This window comes from Tachyglossus aculeatus, chromosome 21 (assembly GCF_015852505.1).
Source record: "Tachyglossus aculeatus isolate mTacAcu1 chromosome 21, mTacAcu1.pri, whole genome shotgun sequence".
NCBI lineage: Eukaryota > Metazoa > Chordata > Mammalia > Monotremata > Tachyglossidae > Tachyglossus > Tachyglossus aculeatus.
This window is the reverse complement of record NC_052086.1, coordinates 52,899,818-52,923,452: the sequence shown is the minus strand read 5'-3', so window position 1 is coordinate 52,923,452 and position 23,635 is coordinate 52,899,818. Positions and strand designations below refer to the sequence as shown.

The 23,635-nt window shown below is 46.2% G+C and overlaps 1 protein-coding gene and 1 non-coding gene across 4 annotated transcripts in view; both read left to right on the top strand.

Annotated features, from left to right (window-relative positions):
• LOC119942542 (CREB binding protein) overlaps window positions 1-15,019 on the top strand; it is a 211,747-nt gene extending 196,728 nt beyond the window's left edge. For all 3 annotated transcript variants that reach the window (XM_038763376.1, XM_038763377.1, XM_038763375.1), the window contains 3 exons: window positions 9,058-9,219; window positions 10,086-10,367; window positions 12,442-15,019. In XM_038763376.1, coding sequence (XP_038619304.1) covers window positions 9,058-9,219; window positions 10,086-10,367; window positions 12,442-14,736 — 2,739 coding nt within the window. In that variant the 3' untranslated portion in view covers window positions 14,737-15,019. The remainder of the gene's footprint in view (window positions 1-9,057; window positions 9,220-10,085; window positions 10,368-12,441) is intronic.
• Window positions 15,020-23,291: 8,272 nt separating this feature from the next.
• On the top strand, window positions 23,292-23,429 carry LOC119942948. The gene has a single exon (XR_005455440.1). It is a non-coding gene; the product is annotated as a small nucleolar RNA SNORA7 (small nucleolar RNA).
• The last annotated feature ends 206 nt before the right edge of the window (window positions 23,430-23,635 follow it).

Genomic DNA, 23,635 nt, shown 5'->3' with positions numbered 1-23,635 from the left:
AATTCTAGTTTTAAAGTACTTTAAACATATAAGACACTTCTCTCTGTCCGCGTTAATAATTTCCACATGCAGAGAAATTGAGGTGAGGTCCAAATAGTGTGTTCCACGAATATGTCCCTGCAAAACATTCAAATTGTACCATTCACAAGTACTGAACTTGATTTTTTTCCCTTCAGGCAAGGAATTTCACACTGCTTGGTTGGGAAAGGGGATTTTCTACCCATTTCTTGATCGTTTACTAGCTCACCCTAGAAAACAAGCTCTGATTCTGGCTCTCTTGGAAAACACTGTTTCCTGCAGGCTCTTTTAACGAACGTAGCAAATAGCTTTCGGGGAGAACACCCAGAACATCCAATGAGCTTCCGAAAAATCAACAAAGGTGCAAGCCATCCAGGGCCACGCAGTTCCTGGATAGTATTTCCCAGTTGTCCCAGGCCTCTATTTTAGGGGAACCTACCCCAATTTACAGAAGCAGCAAAATCGATCAATCCAGGGGAAATAGGCTGATGCAGGACTAAGTCAGTTAATGGAACCAACAATTTATGGGGTTAATGTGAGATGGGCGGGAGAAGAATAGTTTAGGAACAGAACTACTCTGCCAGTAAGCGGTTCCATCGTTTAAATTCCCTCTCACCTGAATGTGTGTGAGACACAAACAACTCTGCCTAGTACCACGATTAACCCCTACATGAGGAAAGGAAGGGTACTGGTCTTTTTTTTTTCTTTGGTGGGCGGGGAGGGGGGCTTACTATGTTCCCGGACCTTTCCTAGACCCTGGGGTAGATACAAGCTAATCGAGTTGGACACAGCAGTTTTAATCCCCATTTTACAGATGAAATAACTAGGCAGAGAGAAGTAACAAGGTCACACAAAAGGCAAATGGCAGAGCGCAATTAGAAGTCAGGTCCTTCTGACTCTATCCACTAGGACACACTGCCTGTCCCCTTGCTCCCTTCTCTTGAATTACTCCATAATGGTTACATCTTCTCCCTTTCCCATCCCTTCACCTTCAGGATTAAATTGATTAGGTTCTTACCCTTTAGTCTTCCCCCAATCAGGCTATATATTTCTGAAAATCAAAAAGGCGAAAGAGAACCGAAAACAATGACTGTAGTATTCTTTCACTGTAAGCTAATGGTATTGGGAAAAGTTTTCAGGAAGGCCAGTTTAATACGTAGCTTTACAAATTGAAAAACTAATTGAGGAATAGTTTAATTTTACAGTGTTTTTATTTTTTCCAAATATCTTAAGAACTTCAAAGGGTGGTGTTTTTTTAAAAATATATGTTTGAAGAAACTATCACAGCTTTTTAATGAGCAAAGCAGGGGTGAGGAAGTTGAGGCAGAGAGGTTGTCTGACCTATACTCCCAGAGCAGGTCCCCGAATCAGCAGTCCCATGTCCTTTCCAGTAGGCCAGACATAAATCCATGCCTAGGGGTAATGGTAGTTTCACATCTGCCCATTAACAAACGACAGTGTAAAGTATTGTAATGGAGAAAAGAACCAACAAGAGCACCATGATCATTTGTTCACATCCCCCATAATTCTGAACTGAGGTGAAAAAAGGACCAGTAAACAGTTTCAACTTTCGAAAAGTGTAATATTTCAAGCTTTATGGACAACTCAAGTGAAAAGAATGTTTGTCTCTAAAAGCAATTATCATAGACTCCTTAAATATAGTGTTCTCAATTGCTCATTTAGAAAGGTAGGTTAACCATGTCCAAACCAGCAGAATCAGTTTTTAACTGTACCTATAAGCCTCTCGAACTGGGGGATGGAGGAGACTGGAGGTGCCTAAAACAGCTCTTGAAACTATTGGATAGTCACATGCCATAAAATAAACATTCTCCAGGCACCTTTACCAAAACTTAGAGTTAACTACTTGAAGTCACTGAAGACAGTACTTTCTGTCTTCATCACCTGTGTGGTAAATTCACTTCTTTGCCACCACCCCCTTAGTTTCTGCTGGACTAAACAAAGGAAAACAAGGGGCAGAGATTTAAGAGAGGTGAGCTGGTTTGGAATAGGGAATTTCTGTGTATCTCTTAAGGGTCACAAGATAAAAAGGCTTAAGAACAGCTAAATCGAAACATCTGGGCAGCTGGAAGGAGATTCTTTAAGCAGGGATGTTGCTTACTTAATTCTGGAAAATTGCCCAGGCGTCTTTTCATGCACTAAAAAACTAGCTAGACTTAGGCTGACATCATCGAGCCAGGTACAACCTACTGTAGCCCTTTTTTTTTTCTTTTTGTTTTTTAAGTGGTATTTGCTTACTATGTGCCAGGCACTGTACAAAGCTCTGGGGTAGACACAAGCTAATCAAGTTGGACACCGTCCATGTCCCACATCGGGCTTACAGTCTAAATCTGTATTTGGCAGATGAGGTAACTGAAGCACAGCAAAGTGACTTGCCCAAGGTCGCACAGACTCATGCTCTAGGGCCGAAAACTTCTTAAATTCGGCAAACACATTTTCAGTGAAAGGAGTCTTTTTCCCTGAGTTGCAATGGTAGTTCTTATAGATATTAGGCTGATACTATGAATATCAGCAGTGGGTGTAGAAGTTTTGCTATGTTATGTGTTTCTCCATCCCTTCTAGACTGTGAGCCCACTGTTAGGTAGGGGCCGTCTCTATATGTTGCCAACTTGTACTTCCCAAGCGCTTAGTACAGTGCTCTGCACACAGTAAGCGCTCAATAAATACGATTGGATTGTTGCCCCCCACACACACGCACACACATAGAGATACACAGTACACATCACAATTAGTAGTATTAATTGAGTGCCGAATCTGTGCAGACATAGTAGACAGGATCCCTGCCGTCAAGGAGCTTACAATCTCAGATATCCTATTTAAAAACAAACAAAAATAGCAACTTAATTTTTGTTCAGCTTTAAATCATGAGCAGGTTTTTAAAGAATGGATTGACCAACTCATTTGCCCAGATCTTCTTTTTGCTTTCTCACCTTCAAACTGAAGATGTGGCAAGGAGAATGGGGTATAAGAGCCCAAGAGTTGCCTGACAGGGTTACCAGTCCTGACTGGAATTTTTTTTAATGGAAAAAAATTTGTATTTTTAAAATCTTAATGCCCAATTCAGTGTTGTTTTCCCAATGGGCCCAATGTGAAAACATAGATAACGTGAGACTAGGGAAGTTTTACCAGTAGGTGCAGGGGAAAAGAAGCAGTATATAATAGATGAGAAAGAAGGGAGAGAACTGGGAAGAGGAAAGGAGGAACAGAATACATTTTAAGAGGTAAAACTTCATAGACTCTGGAAGGAGGAGTAGGAATAAAGTTTAAAATCAATCAATCAATTTTATTTATTGAACGCTTACTATATGCAGAGCACCAGAAGCTCTAAATCTGGCAACCAGGAAGATCTCAAGGTGAGATTAAATGGTAAAGATTCCCAGTATTTGGTCACCAGGGACAACTGATTGGCTTGATTTTTTGGAAACATAGACAAGGGGAAAAATGTGTCAGCAATCCACTGTTAGATGCGTCCCTGTGTTATGCGTTGATCCTCCTGACTGAAACTTTTCAAAGCATGGATTTTCTAGCCTTTCACCTTTGTTGGTTAACTTTCTCTTTAGAAAATCAGAACCAAATCCTCTAAAAGCAGAATGAATCAGTTGAAGTGGCCACCCAATCATCTGTCCCTCATGAACTTCTGTCCCTCAGAAACCTACAGGCAAGGCCTTCCTAGAGCAGATCAGAAAATAGAAGTTTACTTGGTTACCCAAACATAGATGTTCTGGGGCAAAAGAATGCCCGGCAAAATTTAGTATTCTTCATCGCTTATGATAGTGTTGCGTAATTAAAACATGGCCGGTCATTTAAAGCTAATTTTAGTAGCTGTAAACTCCTCCCAGAGGGCATTTCCTCTACTTTTTTTGAATACTCCCAAGATGAATACTGCGCTTGGTACACAATAAATACTAATGTGTGAATCAGAGAAGCAGCATGGCTTAGTGGAAAGAGCCCGGGCTTGGGAGTCAGAGGTCGTGGGTTCTAATCCCGGCTCCACCACTTATCAGCTCTGTGACTTTGGGCAAGTCACTTAAGTTCTCTGTGCTTCAGTTACCTCATCTGTAAAATGGCGATTAATCAATCAATCAATCAATCAATCAATCGTATTTATTGAGCACTTACTATGTGCAGAGCACTGTACTAAGCGCTTGGGAAGTACAAGTCGGCAACACATAGAGACAGTCCCTACCCAACAGCGGGCTCACAGTCTAGAAGGGGGAGACAGACAACAAAACCAAACATACTAACAAAATAAAATAAATAGAATACATATGTACAAGTAAGATAAATAAATAAATAAATAGAGTAATAAATATGTACAAACATGTATACATATATACAGGTGCTGTGGGGAAGGGAAGGAGGTAAGATGGGGGGATGGAGGGGGGGATGAGGGGGAAAGGAAGGAAGGGGCTCAGTCTGGGAAGACCTCCTGGAGGAGGTGAGCTCTCTGTAGGGCCTTGAAGGGAGGCAGAGAGCTTGCTTGGTGGATGGGCAGAGGGAGGACATTCCAGGCCCGGGGGAGGACGTGGGCCAGGGGTCGATGGCGGGACAGGCGAGAAGGAGGCACGGTGAAGAGGCTGTGAGTCCCACATAGGACAACCTGGTTACCTTGTATCTACCCCAGCGCTTAGAACAGTGCTTGGCACGTAGTCAGCGCTTAACAAATACCATCATTATTATTATTATTATTACTATCTAGCCTATAGATGTGCTAAATTCTAAATTTGGAAGCATATGCTTCAGGTCTTATTTTCAGTAAATATTTAGAAACTATTATAAAGAATCATTCATTCTGTTTGGAGCCAGCCCTCTACACACTACAGTTTATGGGAGGCGGTAGCGGGGAGTTTGTAGTGTAAACTCCTCCGAACTGAAGCTCCTTGTGGGCAGGGATCATGCCTAACAACTCTCTTGTATGGTACTTTCCCAAGTGTTTAGTGCAGTGCTCTGCACACAGTAAGCACTCAGTAAATACTGCTGATCGATTGATTGGTGTAGTCTGTTTTTCCATAATGTTGTAGTAGTGTTATTCTCATGCCTTGACAGACACCAGGTACTTGCTCATAATCATAATCATTTCTCCCTTTATCAGATCTTTCTGTGCCGATGTGTGGATCATGTTCTGTCCAGACTGCCATGCATTATCGGATAGAACATACCCTAATTCTTGTGTAGCCTTCTATTCGGATCATCATCATCATCAATCGTATTTACTGAGCGCTTACTGTGTGCAGAGCACTGTACTAAGCGCTTGGGAAGTACAAGTTGGCAACACATAGAGACGGTCCCTACCCAACAGTGGGCTCACAGTCTAAAAGGGGGAGACAGAGAACAAAACCAAACATACTAACAAAATAAAATAAATAGAATAGATACGTACAAGTAAAATAAATAAATAAATAAATAGAGTAATAAATATGTACAAACATATATACAGATATACAGGTGCTGTGGGGAAGGGCTGTGAGCCCACTGTTGGGTAGGGATGTCTCCATATGTTGCCAACTTGTACTTCCCAAGCTCTCTGCACACAGTATCAGTCAGTCAACCAGTTGTACTTATTGAGCGTTTACCTGTGCAGAGCACAGTATTAAGCTCTTGGGAGGGCACAATACAACAGAATTAGCAGATACATTCTCTGCCCATAACGAGCTTAGTGGGAGACAGACATTAATATGAATAAGTAATCAATCAATCGTATTTATTGAGCGCTTACTATGTGCAGAGCACTGTACTAAGCGCTTGGGAAGTACAAATTGGCAACACATAGAGACAGTCCCTACCCAACAGTGGGCTCACAGTCTAAAAGGGGGAGACAGAGAACAGAACCAAACATACCAACAAAATAAAATAAATAGGATAGAAATGTACAAGTAAAATAAATAAATAAATAAATAAATAGAGTAATAAATATGTGCAACCATATATACATATATACAGGTGCTGTGGGGAAGGGAAGGAGGTAAGATGGGGGGGGATGGAGAGGGGGACGAGGGGGAGAGGAAGGAAGGGGCTCAGTCTGGGAAGGCCTCCTGGAGGAGGTGAGCTCTCAGCAGGGCCTTGAAGGGAGGAAGAGAGCTAGCTTGGCGGAGGGGCAGAGGGAGGGCATTCCAGGCCCGGGGGATGACGTGGGCCGAGGGTCGACGGCGGGACAGGCAAGAACGAGGTACAGTGAGGAGATTAGCGGTGGAGGAGCGGAGGTTGCGGGCTGGGCAGTAGAAGGAGAGAAGGGAGGTGAGGTAGGAGGGGGCGAGGTGATGGACAGCCTTGAAGCCCAGGCTGAGGAGTTTCTGCCTGATGCGCAGATTGATTGGTAGCCACTGGAGATTTTTGAGGAGGGGAGTAATATGCCCAGAGCGTTTCTGGACAAAGATAATCCGGGCAGCAGCATGAAGTATGGATTGAAGTGGAGAGAGACACGAGGATGGGAGATCAGAGAGAAGGCTGGTGCAGTAGTCCAGACGGGATAGGATGAGAGCTTGAATGAGCAGGGTAGCGGTTTGGATGGAGAGGAAAGGGCGGATCTTGGCAATATTGCGGAGGTAATCGATAATATATAATTTAAAAATATGTGCATAAGTACTGTGGGGTTGAGGGTAGGGCAAATATCAAATGTCCAAAGGTCACAGATTCACGTGCATAGACAGTGCAGAAGGGGAAGGATGCCAGGGAAAACAGGACTTAATCGGGGAAGGCCTCTTGGAGGAGATGTGACCGTTATACTGTTTTGAAGGTGGAGAGAGTAGTGGTCTGGCATATATGGTTGGGGAGGGAGTTCCAGGCTAGGGGGAGGACATGGGAAAGGAGTCAGAGGCGAGATAGATGAGGTGAGGACACAGTGAGTAAGCTGGCACTAGAGGAGCAGAGTGTCGGGGCTGGGCGGAGATCAGTGAGGTGAGGAAGGATGGAGCGAGCTAATTGAGTGCTTTAAAGCAAATGGTAAGGAGTTTCCGTTTGATGTGAAGGTGGATGAGCAGCTGCTGGAAGTACTTAAGGAGTGGGGAGACGTGGCCTGAACGTTTTCATTGATAAATGATCCATGCAGCAGAGTGAAATACGGACTGGAGTGAGGAGAGGCTGGAGGCCAGGAGCTCAGCGAGGAGGCAGATGCAGTAGTCCAGGCGGGATAGGATAAGGGCTTGGATCAGCATGGAAGCAGTTTGATTAGAGAGGAAAGGGTGGATTTTAGCGATGTTGTGAAGGTAGAACCGACAAAAATGATTTGGTGACAGATTAGAAATTATGTAAATGAATGCATGCATTCTGGAAGAACTGATTGAATCCATTGAGAAATCTGTTTTCTAAGTGAAGTGCCTGTATTCCAAATATAAAAGGGGGGAAACCCGTTTAAATTGGACAGAGTGTTTCATTAGATATTTATATGCCTTTCTTTCAAAGTTGCTACTTTTGCCCTCAACATTTTAAAGGGCCTGGGTGACACCTTCAAATCCCTAGATTCTGGTTTCAAAGTAAATTTTTGTTTCTGGTGCTCAAAATGAGAGAGTTGCATGCGGGCGTGAATGGGAGGTATTTAGTTTTTGGCCCTTCCCCTAGTCTGAGTAATGTGTTATCATTTTTGTAGTCATCAACTCAAATGCAGAATAAAACCTGATTTTTTTTTCTTGTTTTAATTTGCACACCACTTCACTCCAATTCTGTACTCCCCAAATCCAGGGAAATAAAGTCAGTGATAAGGAGCAGTTCCCTTTCTGCCCTCAGCCTCATTCTGATGCCATTCACTCTGTCTGCTGAATGTGGTTTCCCAGTTCTTTTCTCCACATCTAGCTTTCTGCTCTGCGCCTCTTGGTACTCCCAACTGCTATGGAGAGCAGTTTGCCTACTTGTCATGACCTCACTTGCTGCTCAGAGTCTCCTCAGGAACCTCGTTTTGAGTCAGAGAAGCAAAAAGCATGCCATACCACTTTTATAAATCAGTAACTTCCGAAGTGTAATAGAGAACACATAGCTATATATTAATTGCGTTTCAAGCCACCACATGAACAAGTCCAAAATGTTTACTAAATCACAAAGTTTTTTCTTCCCAACTTTCTCCCAAATTGGTTGGCAGATGGTAAAAAGTGCGTTTATTCTGCATTCCTTATTATTCTCTCTGGGCCAATTTCAAGCTGGATAGATGAGCGTAAAGGACAATGCTGGGGCTGTGGACTGTTGAAATTATGTTTCAATGATTGTCCTGACTTTCCAGGAGCTAGACCAGGGAAGGAATACGGCCTTACGTGTCTGCTAATTCTGATGTATTGTACTCTCCCAAGCGCTTAGTACAGTGGTCAGCACTTAATAAGCGCTCAGTAAATACCATCGATTGATTGGTTATATGCACATGTGGAAGGTGACATGACTAATGAAAGGCTGTGTGTCTGAGAATCAGGAGGCCTGGCTCTTAGTGAGGAGAGCTGGTCTGTAAATTGGAGGGAGGTATTAGAGAGCCTTGAAGCCAATGGTTAGGCATTTTCATTTGTCGGGGAAGTGAGAAGGCAACCACTGGAGGGTTTTGAGATGGGGCATAACCTCGGGACACTGCTCAAAGGTGAAATATGTGGCCTGTGGATTTAAAAGGGGAGAGGCTGAACACTGGGAACCAGCAAGGAGGTTGAAAACCGGAGTCTGCTGATGATGTGACGAGTGATGGAAGCAAGGTGGTCACTCTTCGAGGGGAGAGGAAGGGGCAGATCCATAGATTATTTTGTGGGGAGAATTGGCGGGATAGAGCAATCGAGCGGGCATGTGAGCCGAAAGAGGTGGGTGGTGGTGTCGATGGAGTTGGACAAGCTGGGAGGATTTGAAATGAAACACTCGAAAATCCATTCCAATTTCACTTACTTGCCAAGTCTTTCCCTAGTTGTGGATTCCATTCATTTATCCCTCCCAAGACTGACGGCGTAACCTGCATCTAATACATTGCAGGTATTTTAGAAGGTGCACCTCTGCCCTCGGAACCACAAGCAGAAAGGTGAAATCTGAGTGGCATTGTCTGATCGCTCTATAATTTCATTGTTGCAGGGCAGCCAGGGTGATAGCAAGAACGCCAAGAAAAAGAACAACAAGAAAACCAACAAGAATAAAAGCAGCATTAGCCGAGCCAACAAAAAGAAACCCAGCATGCCCAATGTGTCCAATGACTTGTCTCAGAAGCTCTACGCCACCATGGAGAAGCACAAAGAGGTAGAGGCAACACCTTGCTTGGGACGATGGGGTCTTTTTAAGCAGCGACACCGTGGAACATACTCTCTGCCCCAGCCAGGGTTCAGAATTCTCAGGTGCCAGAAGTGCCACTGGCAGGTAGAAATCGTGAGGTGGTGATCAACAGAAGAACCCCAGACAGGCTATTTTTTTTATGAGTTTGCTGCCCTCGAGTTTAGGATTATGTTCTGTAACCACATGACGAGGGTACCAAAGTTCTGCTGAAAGGATTCAGCTACTTGGGCTGATAGAGGTGGGAACGGGATGGAGGGTCGGAATCGCCAAACTATATCACCTTCCCACTCTTGACTCCATTCGGGCAACTAAAGAGGGCTTGACACCCCCCTTCACAAACACGCTCTCAGGATGAGCCCCCTAAACTCCTCCACCTGACTTGCAATCACCTCCAAACCCCAGGGAAGAGTGGAATCACCAGGGTTGGACCCCCCTCCCCCTTCCTCCTTTACTTTCCTCCCCATATTGTACAGCAGTCCCCTATTTTCATTCTTGGGGGGTTGAGTAATTTCTTTTAGCTTCGTCTGTTTTCCAGATGTTTGCAGCCTTAGAGCAATTCGGCCCCATAAACCCCTTTAGAAGGTGTACTATCTCGAGAAGAAACTAGAGTTCAGGGTAGTTAAGTGAAATACCGCAAGTAAACCTGGCAGCGGAGTGTGGATTTAAACACGAATCTCATTAATGTTGGTTTAGGGCTTAAGCCCTTGAGGCCCGATGCCTGTTTCTCATAGGTTCTTGACTTTTATCGCTTAACCCAGGCAGCGGTGGCCTCAGACGGAAAACATCTGGCTTCATTTTTTGAAACTTGGCTCACTCTTCCCATTTACCTGCAGGTCTTCTTCGTGATTCACCTCCATGCGGGGCCCGTGATAAACACTCTGCCTCCCATCGTGGACCCAGATCCTTTACTCAGCTGCGATTTAATGGATGGGCGGGATGCCTTCCTTACTTTAGCCAGAGACAAGCACTGGGAGTTCTCCTCACTGCGCCGTTCTAAGTGGTCGACCCTCTGCATGTTGGTAGAGCTCCACACTCAAGGGCAAGACCGATTCGTCTACACCTGCAATGAATGCAAGCATCATGTGGAAACGAGGTGGCATTGCACAGTCTGTGAGGTGAGCGTGTGGTTCGGCCTCTTCCTTTCTCTCACGTCATATCGGTTCCCTGCCAAATGTCAATTGCTCCTCTGGTTTCAGGCTTCCTCCTTTTCCTCCCAGTAGAACGTTATTTCTTTCTGACAGCAGCTTCCTGTTCGGTATTGATTTCGGCGCAGGGGAGCGGTGGAGTGCGCAAGACGGGATTAGCCCTGGCAGCCGAGTAACTTTGCTCCGATCCTGACCGGTTCCAAGTCTAGGGCTTCTAAGTCGTGTTTCCCGAGTTTCCAGTGTAATCAATCAATCAATCAATCGTATTTATTGAGCGCTTACTGTGTGCAGAGCACTGGACTAAGCGCTTGGGAAGTACAAGTTGGCAACATATAGAGACGGTCCCTACCCAACAGTGGGATCACAGTGTAGTCAGTACTATCATCATCATCAATCGTATTTATTGAGCGCTTACTATGTGCAGAGCACTGTACTAAGCGCTTGGGAAGTACAAATTGGCAACATATAGAGACAGTCCCTACCCAACAGTGGGCTCACAGTCTAAAAGGGGGAGACAGAGAACAAAACCAAACATACTAACAAAATAAAATAAATAGAATAGATATGTACAAATTAAATAAATAAATAAATAGATAGATAAATAGAGTAAAAAGAAAATATGTACAAACATATACATATATACAGGCGCTGTGGGGAAGGGAAGGAGGTAAGATGGGGGGGATGGAGAGGGGGACGAGGGGGAGAGGAAGGAAGGGGCTCAGTCTGGGAAGGCCTCCTGGAGGAGGTGAGCTCTCAGCAGGGCCTTGAAGGGAGGAAGAGAGCTAGCTACTATGTGGAAGTAGCACGGTGTAGTGGATACCACACATGCCTGAGAGTCAGAAGGTCATGGGTTCTGCTCCCGGCTCCCACATGTCTGCTGTGTGACCTTGAGCAAGTCACTTCACTTCTCTGGGCCTCAGTTACCTCATCTGAGCAGTAGGTATTGAGGCTGTGAGCCGCATGTGGAACAGGGACTGTGTCCAAGCAGATTTGCTTGTATCCACCTCAGCGCTTACTTAGTACAGCGCCTAACACATAGTAAGCGCTTAACGAATACCACAGTTATCGTTGTTATTATAGCGGAAAAGTTTGACATGATGGGTGGGTGCCATAAATAGAAATGGACATTTCTATTTATTATTAATATTTACTATATGACTATTTACTCATATACCAGTGTCAGAAGTGCCATCACAGGGAAAAACTTGACTCAGTGCATCCAGAGATATTTAGAAGAGACAGTATATTTTTCACTTACATCGATTAACTGATTGGCACTCACGGATATGTGCATTCGATGAGGTTTTTACCATTTGATAATCGGTTGGTCTTCCCACTCCTGGCTCCTCCTGTTCTGAGAGATTCGTGGAGAGAGGATGGATTTTCCAGGTGGGCTGCCCTTTGGCCCAGTTGGTGAGCTTAACCAGCTCTCCATCTTTGGGATAATTATCATTTGTGGTGGGCAGCGTTAATGCTATGAACTTGGTGGGCTCTGCGGAGGGGGTTCGTGCTTTTCACTATAGGCTGACTCAAGCATTCAGGGAAATTCAAGACAGGTTGAAACTTCTAGCTACTGGCTGCTTGAGAAGCAGCATGGCGTAGTGGATAGAGCATGGACCTAAGAGTCAGAAGGTCACGGGTTTTAATCCGGGCTCTGTGCAAGTCGCTTCGCTTTCCTGGGCCTCAACTACCCCATCTCTAAATTGGGAATTGAGGTCGTGAGCACCGTGTGAGACAGGGACTGTGTCCTCAATTCGCTGCTATCCACACCAGTGCTTAAGTGCCTAAGGACTACCGTTATTATTATTATTATTATTATTATTATTATTATTAAGAGGGTCCTCCTTAAATAGTACAGAGGCACCTGGTTCTTGCCCAAAATTCTTGGAAGCAGCAAGAGAGAGACAGACAGACAGCGTGTGTGTTTGTGTGTGTGCGCGCGCCCCTCCTTCCTCCTCCCCGCACTCCAGTGCCAACGCGGCCTCTCTCGGGTGGGTCGACGCCGTATTCCGTGGCTCATTGCGTGTCTCTGCTTTCGTTTCAGGATTACGACCTTTGCATCAACTGCTACAACACTAAGAGTCACGACCACAAGATGGTGAAGTGGGGCCTGGGCCTGGACGACGAGAGCAACAGCCAAGGCGAGCAGCAGTCCAAGAGTCCCCAGGAGTCGCGGCGCCTGAGCATTCAGCGGTGCATCCAGTCCCTGGTCCACGCCTGCCAGTGTCGCAACGCCAACTGCTCCTTGCCGTCCTGCCAGAAGATGAAACGGGTGGTCCAGCACACCAAGGGCTGCAAGCGCAAGACCAACGGCGGCTGCCCGGTGTGCAAACAGCTCATCGCCCTCTGTTGCTACCACGCCAAACACTGCCAAGAGAACAAATGCCCCGTGCCGTTCTGTCTGAACATCAAACACAAGCTCCGCCACCAGCAGATCCAGCACCGCCTGCAGCAGGCCCAGCTCATGCGCCGACGGATGGCCACCATGAACACCCGCAATGTGCCTCAGCAAAGTTTGCCTTCTCCTACCTCAGCGCCCCCCGGGACCCCGACCCAGCAGCCGAGCACCCCGCAGACCCCGCAGCCCCCGCCCCAGCCTCAGCCCTCGCCCGTGAGCATGTCCCCGGCCGGCTTCCCCAGCGTGGCCAGAACTCAGCCCGCCGCCCCGGTGTCCGCGGGCAAGCCGACCCCCCAGGTGGCGGCCCCGGCCCCTCCGGCCCAGCCCCCGCCCGCGGCCGTGGAGGCGGCCCGGCAGATCGAGCGGGAGGCGGCGCAACAGCAGCAGCAGCAGCAGCAGCAGCAGCAACAGCAGCAGCAGCAGCAGCAGATCTACCGCGTCAACAGCATCAATAACGGGCTGCCCCCGGGGCGGCCCGGGACCATGGTCAGCCAAGCCGTGGGGCCGGTCAACCCCATGCAGCCCGTCGGCCTGAACGTCCCCCGGCCCGGCCCGGTCGCGGGCCCGGTGATGTCCAACATGGCCCCGGGCCAGTGGCAGCCGGCGCCGCTGGCCCAACAGCAGCAGCAGCAGCAGCAGCAGCAGCTGGCGGGAATGCAGAGGCCCGTCATGCCCCTGCCCGCGCAGCAGGCAGTGGCCGGGCCCAGGATGCCGGCGGTGCAGCAGCAGCCCCCGCGGAGCATCACCCCCAACGCCCTGCAGGACTTGCTGCGGACCCTGAAGTCCCCCAGCTCGCCGCAGCAGCAGCAGCAGGTCCTGAACATCCTCAAGTCCAACCCTCAACTCATGGCGGCTTTCATAAAGCAGCGCACGGCCAAGTACGTGGCCAACCAGCCGGGGATGCAGCCCCAGGCCGGCATCCAGCCGCAGCCCGGGATGCAGCAGCCCGGCGTCCACGCTCAGCCCGGTCTCCCGAACCTGGGCGCCATGCAGGCGGGAGTGCAGAGACCCAGCGTCCCTCCTCAGCAGCAGGGCATGGGAGGCATGACTCCGCAGGGCCAGGCGATAAACATCATGAACGCCGGCCACAGCCCCAGCATGGCCAGCATGAATCCGCAGTACCGAGAGATGTTTCGAAGACAGCTGCTACAGCAGCAGCAGCAGCAGCAGCAGCAGCAACAACAACAGCAGCAGCAGCAGCAGCAGCAAGGAGCTCCCGCAATGGCCGCAGGGCTGGCCGGGCACAACCAGTTTCAGCAGCCCCAAGGCCCCGGCGGTTATCCCCAAGCCATGCAGCAGCAGAGGATGCAGCAGCAGCAGCAGCAGCAGCAACAGCAGCAGCAGCAGCAACAGCAGCAGCAGCAGCAGCAGCACCTCGCCATCCAGGGGGGCTCCCTGGGCCCGATGGCTCAAATGGGACAGATGAGCCAGCTGGGCCAGGCGGGCCTGGGGGCGGACGGCGCCTCCAACATCCAGCAGGCCCTGCAGCAGCGGATCCTGCAGCAGCAACAGATGAAGCAGCAGATGGGGTCACCGGGGCAGCCCAATCCCCTGAGCCCACAGCAGCACATGCTCTCGGGACAACCACCGGCCTCCCACCTCCCCGGCCAGCAGATCGCCACGTCGCTCAGCAGCCAGGTGCGGTCACCAGCCCCCGTTCAGTCTCCACGCCCCCAGTCCCAGCCGCCACATTCCAGCCCGTCACCGAGGATCCAGCCCCAGCCGTCGCCGCATCACGTCTCACCCCAGACTGGTTCCCCCCATCCGGGACTCGCAGTTACCATGGCCAGCTCCATGGATCAGGGACATTTGGGCAATCCGGAACAGAGTGCAATGCTTCCACAACTGAACCCCCCGAACAGGAGTGCGTTGGCCAGTGAGTTGTCTCTGGTCGGTGACACCACGGGGGACACGCTAGAAAAATTTGTGGAGGGTTTGTAGCATTGTGGGAGCATCGCTTTTTTTTTTTCCTTCCTTCGTTTTGTCTTTTTTTTTCCTCCTCCCCCTTCCCCTTTCACGCTCTTGGACGTTTTGTACTGAAAATCCAGACGTCGAAGTGGTTTCGAATCCTGAATGGACCTGTTCCTTCCCACACATGGAAGAATGAATTGCTGTTTAAAGAAACAATACAAAGAATATATTTTTTTGTTAAAACCAGTCTCTGGTTATCTGGTCTCCTTTTCTGGTTTTGTTTTATTTTTTTTGTTTGTTTGTGTTTTTTTTTCCGGCGGGGCGGGTGGGAGGGTGGTTTTGTTTGAGTTATTTTTGTTGTCGTTGCTGGTGACCCATGCCTTTTTTTTTTTAATGGGATAAACAAGTTATAGTCATATTTTTTATTTGTATTTTCAAGACTAAACCTTTGTGTTTAAAAGAGAAAAGAAGAATAATATTCAGAAACTGTTTCCTGAAATAATGCAACATTATAATGTACCCCAATAACTTTCTGGAAATGTTGCGGGAAGTTGTTTTGTTTTTTTGTCATTTTTTTTTTTCTATAGTGAACTCTGCAGGCGTTCCAAGTATTACCCCTGGACAAAATAGGAATTGACTCTTGAGTGCGCATTTGCACATGCAAGCGCGTGCGCGCGCGCACATACACAAACACACACACACACACACAATGGCTTATGCCAAATTCCTTGTCTTGCAGATGTAGAAATTGTTGCTTTGTTTCTCTGATAAAACTGGTTTTAGATGAAAAAATAGGGATGATCACTCTTAGGCCGTGCTGATTTTAATAGAGAAGAAGCAGTCTTTTCTTTCTTCTATGTGAAACTTGAAATGAGGAAAAGCAATTCTAGTGTAAATCATGCAAGCTCTATAATTACTATAAATAAGAAAATTCAAGAAGATTCAATCATTGTATAGAATGGTAAAATATCAACTCATTTCTTACTTATATATCATGTTGTTAAATAAACTGTGCAACAGACAAAAAGGGTGGTCCTTCTTGAATTCATGTACATGGTATTAACACTTAGTGTGTGGGGTTTTTTGTTATGAAAATGCTGTTTTCAACATTGTATTTGGACTATGCATGTCTTTTTTTCCCCATTGTATATAAAGTACTGCTTAAAATTGATATAAATTACTGAAGTTTTTAACATGTATTCTGTTCTTTACAATCCATGTAAGAATGTTTAAGGTTTTTATTTATTTATATATATTTTTTTGGCTTCTGTTCTTTGTAAGACACGGTCCTGGTTATTCACTCACCGAGACAGCCTGGGACTTTGGTAGTGGGGACACGACGTACGGAGCACTTAGCTTGCCTGGAGAAGAACCGCTTTTCTAGAGTGTTTCTCTGGAGAGAAAAGATCGCAGCGAGGCAAATCTAGATCCCCTTTCATTTAGCATTGGCAGGGTTCCATCCAGAAGCGTTCTGGGTCAAGTTAATAGCTGTCGCTGTTAAACAAAACAACAACAAAAAAAGCTTGGAAATATTTTTTCTCTCTCTCCATCTGCTTCCTCCTCAGATCCTTCGGCTCCAACTTTCCGACCAGTTCCTCCCTCGCCTTAAAAGAAACCGAGTTGGGGTAGCGAGACCCCCGGCTCAGGCAGATAGAGGAGTCCGGAACACTGTCGGGGGAGTCTGGAGCGGGCAGGTTCCACGATTTCCAAAAACGCGGGGGAGACGGCTACTTTCAGCACTTCCCCCTGGCCGGCTGTCGGGAGAAACGCCGGCGCTTCGTGGATCTCTACCCGCGGTGGGGAACGGGTGACCGGGGAGGGCGGTTGAGCGAGCCTCGGCTCTGGAGCTTTCAGAGCTCCGTAGTTCGGGCGCGGCCTCCGTGGGGTTCTGCTCATCCGCTTCAGCCGCCATCCTCTAAAACCCGCCGAATTACGCCCCCGCACCCCACCCGATGCTCCCACTTGGCGCCCAGTAACCCTAGAACCGGTCTCCGATCATCTTGGCCGAATCGGAGGGGGTCGACCCCGACCCGTGGGGGCAATTCCACACTCCCCCAAGTGATAGTTCGCTTACTTTGAGCCTTAGTTTTCGGCTTCTCTGCCATCTGGCTCTGGGACGGTGGTAAAAGGGGCATTCATCTTCCAAGGAGGACTACCAATAGGAGGGGAGATTTCAAGCTAGTTCGTCAACTGTACCTTTTTGGGCTGTTAACTTGAATATCGTTTTCCCCTGTTATTCCTAGCCCTGAATGAAATGGGATTTAGATCAGAGGGATTTTCATGATATTAGAACTGTGCCCCCCCCCCCCAGAAAAAAAACACAAAAATCTTCCTGATGGCACCCACGTTTGGAGACACACACTCAGATTACTGCTTTGTTGATGCAAATTTTAACTTGAAGAAACATTCCAAAAAGAGAATGTGAAATTACGGTCAATGTATATCCCACGGTACTATTACTGGGACTTTAATGATGTGGACTAATAGAACCCGAAACTGATTTTCATCCCGTGAGAGCAAAAACAGATCCTCAAAAACTCAGAGATCCACTTTTGGTGGGTTTTTTTTTTTTAAAGTTTTTAGCTATCAATGCTTAACTTGCTTATCAGTGCTTACATAACCCCTTCCCATACTACATTTTGCTAGTGGTACAGTGTGATAGAACACCAGATATGCTTGTAGTCCAGGACTTGTGGAACTGAGGGGACTTTTAACCCCATACTGTGCTATGGCAACATACTCTCACAACTGTTTTGTCCTTTGTTAAGTGAAGAGGGTTTCTGTTTTAAATTTTTCTGGATTTCAAAACTATTTGTACCGATTTCAACCTCTTTGGATTCTTCATCCCATGCAACTGTTTTAAGCAATCAAGATGTTAAAAGATTGGGGCTGAGGGCATAGTCGATGGACACGTACCTGCAGCTTGTCGGAAGAAAATTGCTGTAAGAAAGTTGGAAAGCCCTGATGCTGTGTCTCATGCTGTATACTTAAAAGGAGAAAAAAAAATTCCTATATTTGTGATCAAAAAGAGGAAACTTGAAATGTGCTGGTGTTTATAATAAAAGCTGGTAAAACTGCTTGGATTCCAGGATGGTTCCAATTGGCTAGAACAACTGGAATTAGCCTAGCCTTTGTTTTGCAGGATGTGAGGACACTGAATTAAGTTCCCCAGTGTATATGATTTTAAAAATCCAGGTTAGCATTTTTAAATCTGAATAAACAGACGGAACCTCCTGCCTTGGGGAACCTGGGTGGAGGGGGTTTGTTACTGCTTTGCAGCTAGAGTAGACCTCTGATGTTCCCACCTACCTTAAAATGGATCCAAGGAGATCGGAGCTGAGCACAACATATTTGGGCCAAAATTTCATTAAGAACATCCTGCTATAGGAAAAAAATGCAACTCTTTTCTGAAATTGTAGTTTTAAATCAATCAGGAGAGAACAGCGAATTCCCAAATGCACCGGAGTGCCACTAAGAAGTGGGTCAGCAGAGAAGAGCACCAAAATCATTTATTTTAATAAATGGAGTTAGGAATAGACCAAGGTTTAGGGCCCAATGATAGTCTTTAGTGCACTTCATTTAGCTAGGACTTGGACCGGGAAGTTGACTGATTTTGGATCAGTGGGACCCTGATAGAAGGGTTGTATGGTGCAACCAAGTAACTGAGTGAAATAGGAAAGCTAGATGAGCTCAGTACCTTTTGGAAGGAAAAGACTAGTTGGAGACCATCTTCAAGGGTTTGAAACTGCTACTTGAGAAGTGGCAGCATTTCTCTGTGTGATGCATTTGAACCGGTGCCCTTATCTGGGTGTGTATCTGTATTTTAGGACTTTTTTTAAAATCCAGGAATATGGTTGGGGCTGAATCCTGCAAATACTTATGAGAAGTTTTTAAATATTAAGTGACAGGTTCCTTTATTGGAGGTGAAGAATCAGTCCACAAATATGTTCCTGCCTATGAGTGATCGATTGAATGATTGATTGATTGATTGATTGAGCACCCTGAGGTTGCTATGGACCTGGGGAATATTTTAACAAATCATCGCAGTCGCTGTCACAAGGAGTTTATAGGTAAGAAAGACAACACGTAATTCAACATCTTAGGCACATCCTGTTCTCCCTCCTTGCTCTGATAGTTCCAGGTGGGACCCTATTATTCTGTTGAACAGTGCTTGGCACATAGTAAGTGCTTAATAAATGCAGTTATCATCATTATCATTATTTTCTAAGTATTGTGACCTTATTAGAAGAAAGAAATTGGTTTGGAAATGAGTGTACTGGGAAGTCAGCAAATGGGTGAGGTTGAAAGAAAACTTGAATTGTGATTTAAAGGAAGGTTTGTAGTTTGGAAAACAGGAGGGGAGAGGTCATTTCATTCACACAGGGTTAAAGATCTGAGGCCAAAAACTGTTAGCTAAATGTTGTGGGCTTAAAGTCAGGTAAAGTGGAACAGCTGGTGCGAAGTTTTGAAACAAGTTTGCATTTGATTTAGAAATTCACAGGAAGCAGCGGGAAAGGCATAAGAGTAACAGTGAATATGGCAGACTTTGTAATAGAAGATTTTTGCGGTTGTGTGCGGAACATTTTGGAAAGGACGATAAAAGCAGTCCACGCCTGTGATCGGGGCAAAGGATTTGTCAATCGGAAAGAAGAGGCCACATTGTAGGGAGTTGAGGTGTAGCTTTAGTAGGGAAGATGAAGGACGAATACAGAAAATTCAGTAAGGTTGTATGTGAATGAGAAGAGAGAGTTTGGCTTTCAGCTGGAGGCACAGATGAGCACCAGTATTGAAAAAACCTGGGCCAGATGAAGGAAAGAGATTATTGATGACAAAGTGGGCAGAAGTGAGGATGAGCAAGTAGATGGAGGAGATGGTGTTCCTAGGAAGGAGAAATATCTCTTGATCAGTGTCAGAAGAGAATTTCTTTGTGGTCAGGTGCAGGCAAAAGAGAAAACTGGGGTAGGAAAGAAAGCTTCTGTTGAGTCCTGTGAAGAAGCCTGCAAATGTGGCAGAACAGAGTAGTGGTTAGGGCCTTATGAAGGAGGGAATTGATGCTGATTAGTTTTTGTGCACTGTTGGTTGATTAAGTCACTTTGGTAGAGAAAGTCTTGTTTTGTAGATATGTAATCGGATGGAAAAAAAAATCTGCTAGTAGCCACGAACCTAGGGGCTGAGGAGGCGTCATAAACCAAGCACCTTCAAAAATATATTTTGTTTTTGCTTGAAAAGAAGATGAGGAAAATACACTCAGTTCTGCCAGAGCACATGTTTTCACTAAATATTTGGGCTAGAACCTTGTGAACAAAGTAGGAATTTTTTTGGCCATCACACGCCTGTTTGGAATACAGGGCGCTTTGGTGTCAGAAGATTTGGGTTGTGCATCTGCGTGTGTTATTGGACATGGTGAGTACTAGATTGGGAGGTCTCCTTAATGTGGATTTTGCAAGAACACAACCTCCATGTCAGGAGAGACTTGAGTGCAATTAACGGGCAAAATATCCCTTAATATTGTTAGGGACTCTTGCGTAACTCACCCTTGAAGAGTTCTCATGAGGTCTTCAAACCACAGGTAACTGGATTTTGTTGATGCCAGCAAATTCATCGGCAGATCGGTTTGTCACAAGCCCTCTAGGTTGTCACTGTCGTGAGAGTCCCCCGTGACCTCTAGGGCAGTGCTCCAAAAATGAACCATCCACCACCTTATTGTGAACTTGGGTTCTAATCCCTTCTCTGTCACTTGTCTGCTGTGTGACCTTGGGCAAGTCACTTAGCCTCTCTGTGCCTCAGTTACCTCAGCTGTAAAGTGGGGATTAAGATTGTGAGCCCCAGGTGGGACAGGTTCTTTGTCCAACCCAATTGCATGTCTTCACCCCAAAACTTAGTACAGTGCCTGGCACATAGTAAGGTGCTCAACAAATGCCACAATCAATATTATTGTGCTGCTCTGATCACTGTTGTGGGTGTTCTGGTGGCAAGTCCTCTCTCCGTCACCCAGGAAGGGTCCCATCTGCGGTATGCCAGATGAGGCCTCTTTCCCTGGCTTCAAGATTCAGCTCCAGGCTCCTGATGCATTCACATCCATCTTTGGAGCCTCCCCGCTTCCTTCTGTCCTGTGTAAACCAGGAATAACACTTAGTACAGTGCTCTGCACATAGTAAGCGCTCAATAAATATGATTGATTGATTGAATAACGAAATGGGTCATGTACATGCCTTTCCGGAGGGCAACGTAAGGATGGAAAGATGGGTTTTGAAAAAGAATGCTTGAGAGGACTTGGGGATGTGCAGAAAAACCCAAGGGAAAGGGGGAAAAGGACACCGTACAAGTGGATTGAGGAAACAGGTGGGTCTTGTTTGTCCAACTGGGGACTTGCCAGCCACTGACAATGATGACCTCAGGAATTAAAGGATAACAGGAAGCATATGAATAAGGCCTGAAGCATCAGGTGAAGATTTTTGAGTTGAGGAAGCCTGCCAAAGAGCCTCCTGTTTGCCGAGAGACTGATATCACAGGCAGCAAAACACCCAATTCGGGTAAATTCCTAAGGTGAGAAATTACAGGATCCAGGGCCCTAAGGCAAAAGTCATTCTGAAACCCAGGCCAGTGGGATGGAGTAAGAGATGTCTGTGTCACCCCTCAACCTCTTACCATTCCCTCTTCTCAATTTCTGTTCCCTAGGCCTAGACGTCAAGGCCTGTGCACATGACACACGGGCGATGAAAGAGAAGAATAGTGAATTTCTGCAGTGGTCAACAGACCATGCAACTTCATCACACGTGGTGAAACAACAAGGATGCCCCAAGAGAGTGGTTGATCTTTCCATCATAGATCAGTTGCAGACAGCAACAGTAAATGATCAGAGTTTGGGGCCCAGGCACTAAATAGTGATCAGACACTGTCCTTTTCGACCATCCTTTGTAAACGAGGTTGGCAGTTAACTGTTACTTCGCATACTCCAAAGAGCTTAGTACAATGCTTTGCATATAGTAAGCACTCAATAACTACGATTGATTTGTTGAGACTAAAGACAATAGTAGTATGTGTACGCATGATCAGCCTGAGACAAAAAGGAGAAAAAGTGGGGGTGTAAAAAGAGCAGAAAAACGGCCGGAAGCACCCGTGAGGTAAATGTGGAGTGTATCCCACAGTACTGGGATATAGTGTGTGTGCAGCCATCATATACATATCACCTGGCAGATCCTTCTTGGAATATTATTCCTATTCGGGACTCTGCCTCTTAAAAGGGATATGAAGAAACTGGAAAGGATCTCCAGGGAGCTACAAGATGATTACAGAATGGAAAACAAGATGGAAGGGAAACTGTCCAAAGAAGAGTTATTTAGTCAGAGAACTAGAAGGCTGCAGGGTGATTAACTAATTGCCTCCAGGACATGAAATGTTATCATAAGGATTCTGACCAGCTGTTCTCTAAGTCCTCAGAACCCAGAACAAAACGAGATGGAATCAGTTTGCAACAAAAGATTGGGGCCAGGGCCAAAGAAGAACTCCTCGAGAGAAAGGATTAACAACAGGCTACCGAAGGCGACTATAGAAAATCCATACCCAAAGATCTTCAGAGAAGAATATACACCTTCAGCCTTCGGGATAGCTTAGGTATGCTTTTTATTTTATTTTTTTAATTGTATTTATTTAGTGCTTACTATGCCCCAAGTGCTGTACTAAGAGCTGGTGTATGTACAGACTAATCATGTGGGGCGCCCAGTATTGATTCTCCTTTTTACAGATGAGGAAACTGAGCCACAGAGCAGTTAAGTGACTTGCCCAAGGTCACACAGAAACGTGGCACAGCCGGGATTAAGAGCCAGGTCCTTCTGACGCCTAGGCCTGTGCTCTATCCACTAGGTCACAGTGCTCAAAGGAGCGTTGGGACTGTATTAAGTGTACGGCCCCGGGCAACCTCAGGATGAAGAAAGTGAAAGATCTTTCTGGATGTTCCATTTGAAAGCAGGCAGCCCAGACTAGGTCCGTAGCGATTAAATTATTGAGGGTGGGGAAAACCATCCAGGGAATTTTTGACTGCTGAATATTGTCTTGTGACAATTCAGTTAATAGGTGCACGTGGCTTTAATTAACAGTGAGGAGAACCAAACTGCTGTGTAGTCCCAGAATTTTCAAACTAAACTAGAAATGTTTTCGTAAGGAAGTGAAGGCTTCACTGTGTGGAAATCAATCAATCAGTGGTATGAATTGAGCAGTTACTGTGTGCACAGCGTTGTACTAAGCGCTTGGGAGCAAAACAATACAATAGGGTTAGTAGACACCATCAGCCTTATGCTCTTAATCTTGCTACTGAACCCTAGGAAGTAAAAAAGGAGAAGCTAAAGGAGTCGTCTTTGCCATAGTCTACTTTGTCCCAGAGCAGTCATTTGAAGAATATTTTGGTCTGTTTGTCACACATTTTATGTTCAAAATTAAGGCTTGAAGTATCGGTCATTAAAAGACTCCTCTGCTATTGGAAGATCAAGTTAGGTAAAAAGGCTTAGTAGCACCGTTCTCTCTTCTTGTCCCAACCCCCTAAATTTCTCCCAGTTTCCTTGGAAAAAACGTTACCCAGAGGTGTTGATCCCCTCTCAAGGTCCCACCTGGAGAGTTTCCAGTACTCTACCAGTCTCGGCTATGGGAGGGAGAGTCAAGCAGAGGGCTTTCCGTTCCATTCCTAGCTTGGGCAGTGGCTAGCGAGTGGAAGGCAATCTGCTACAAGTCAAAACTCACCTGTGCCAGGCAGCAGCGGCGCAGGAGAGAGTCGAGGGTGGAGACTCAAATTTACTGTGCGGAAGGAAGCGATGGTAAACAACTTCCATATTTTTACCAAGAAAACTCTAATGGATACACTGCCAGAGTGATTGCAGATGAAGGTGGGGTGATCTGGGAGAAATGTGTCCACAGCATCGCTATGGGTCGGAGACGA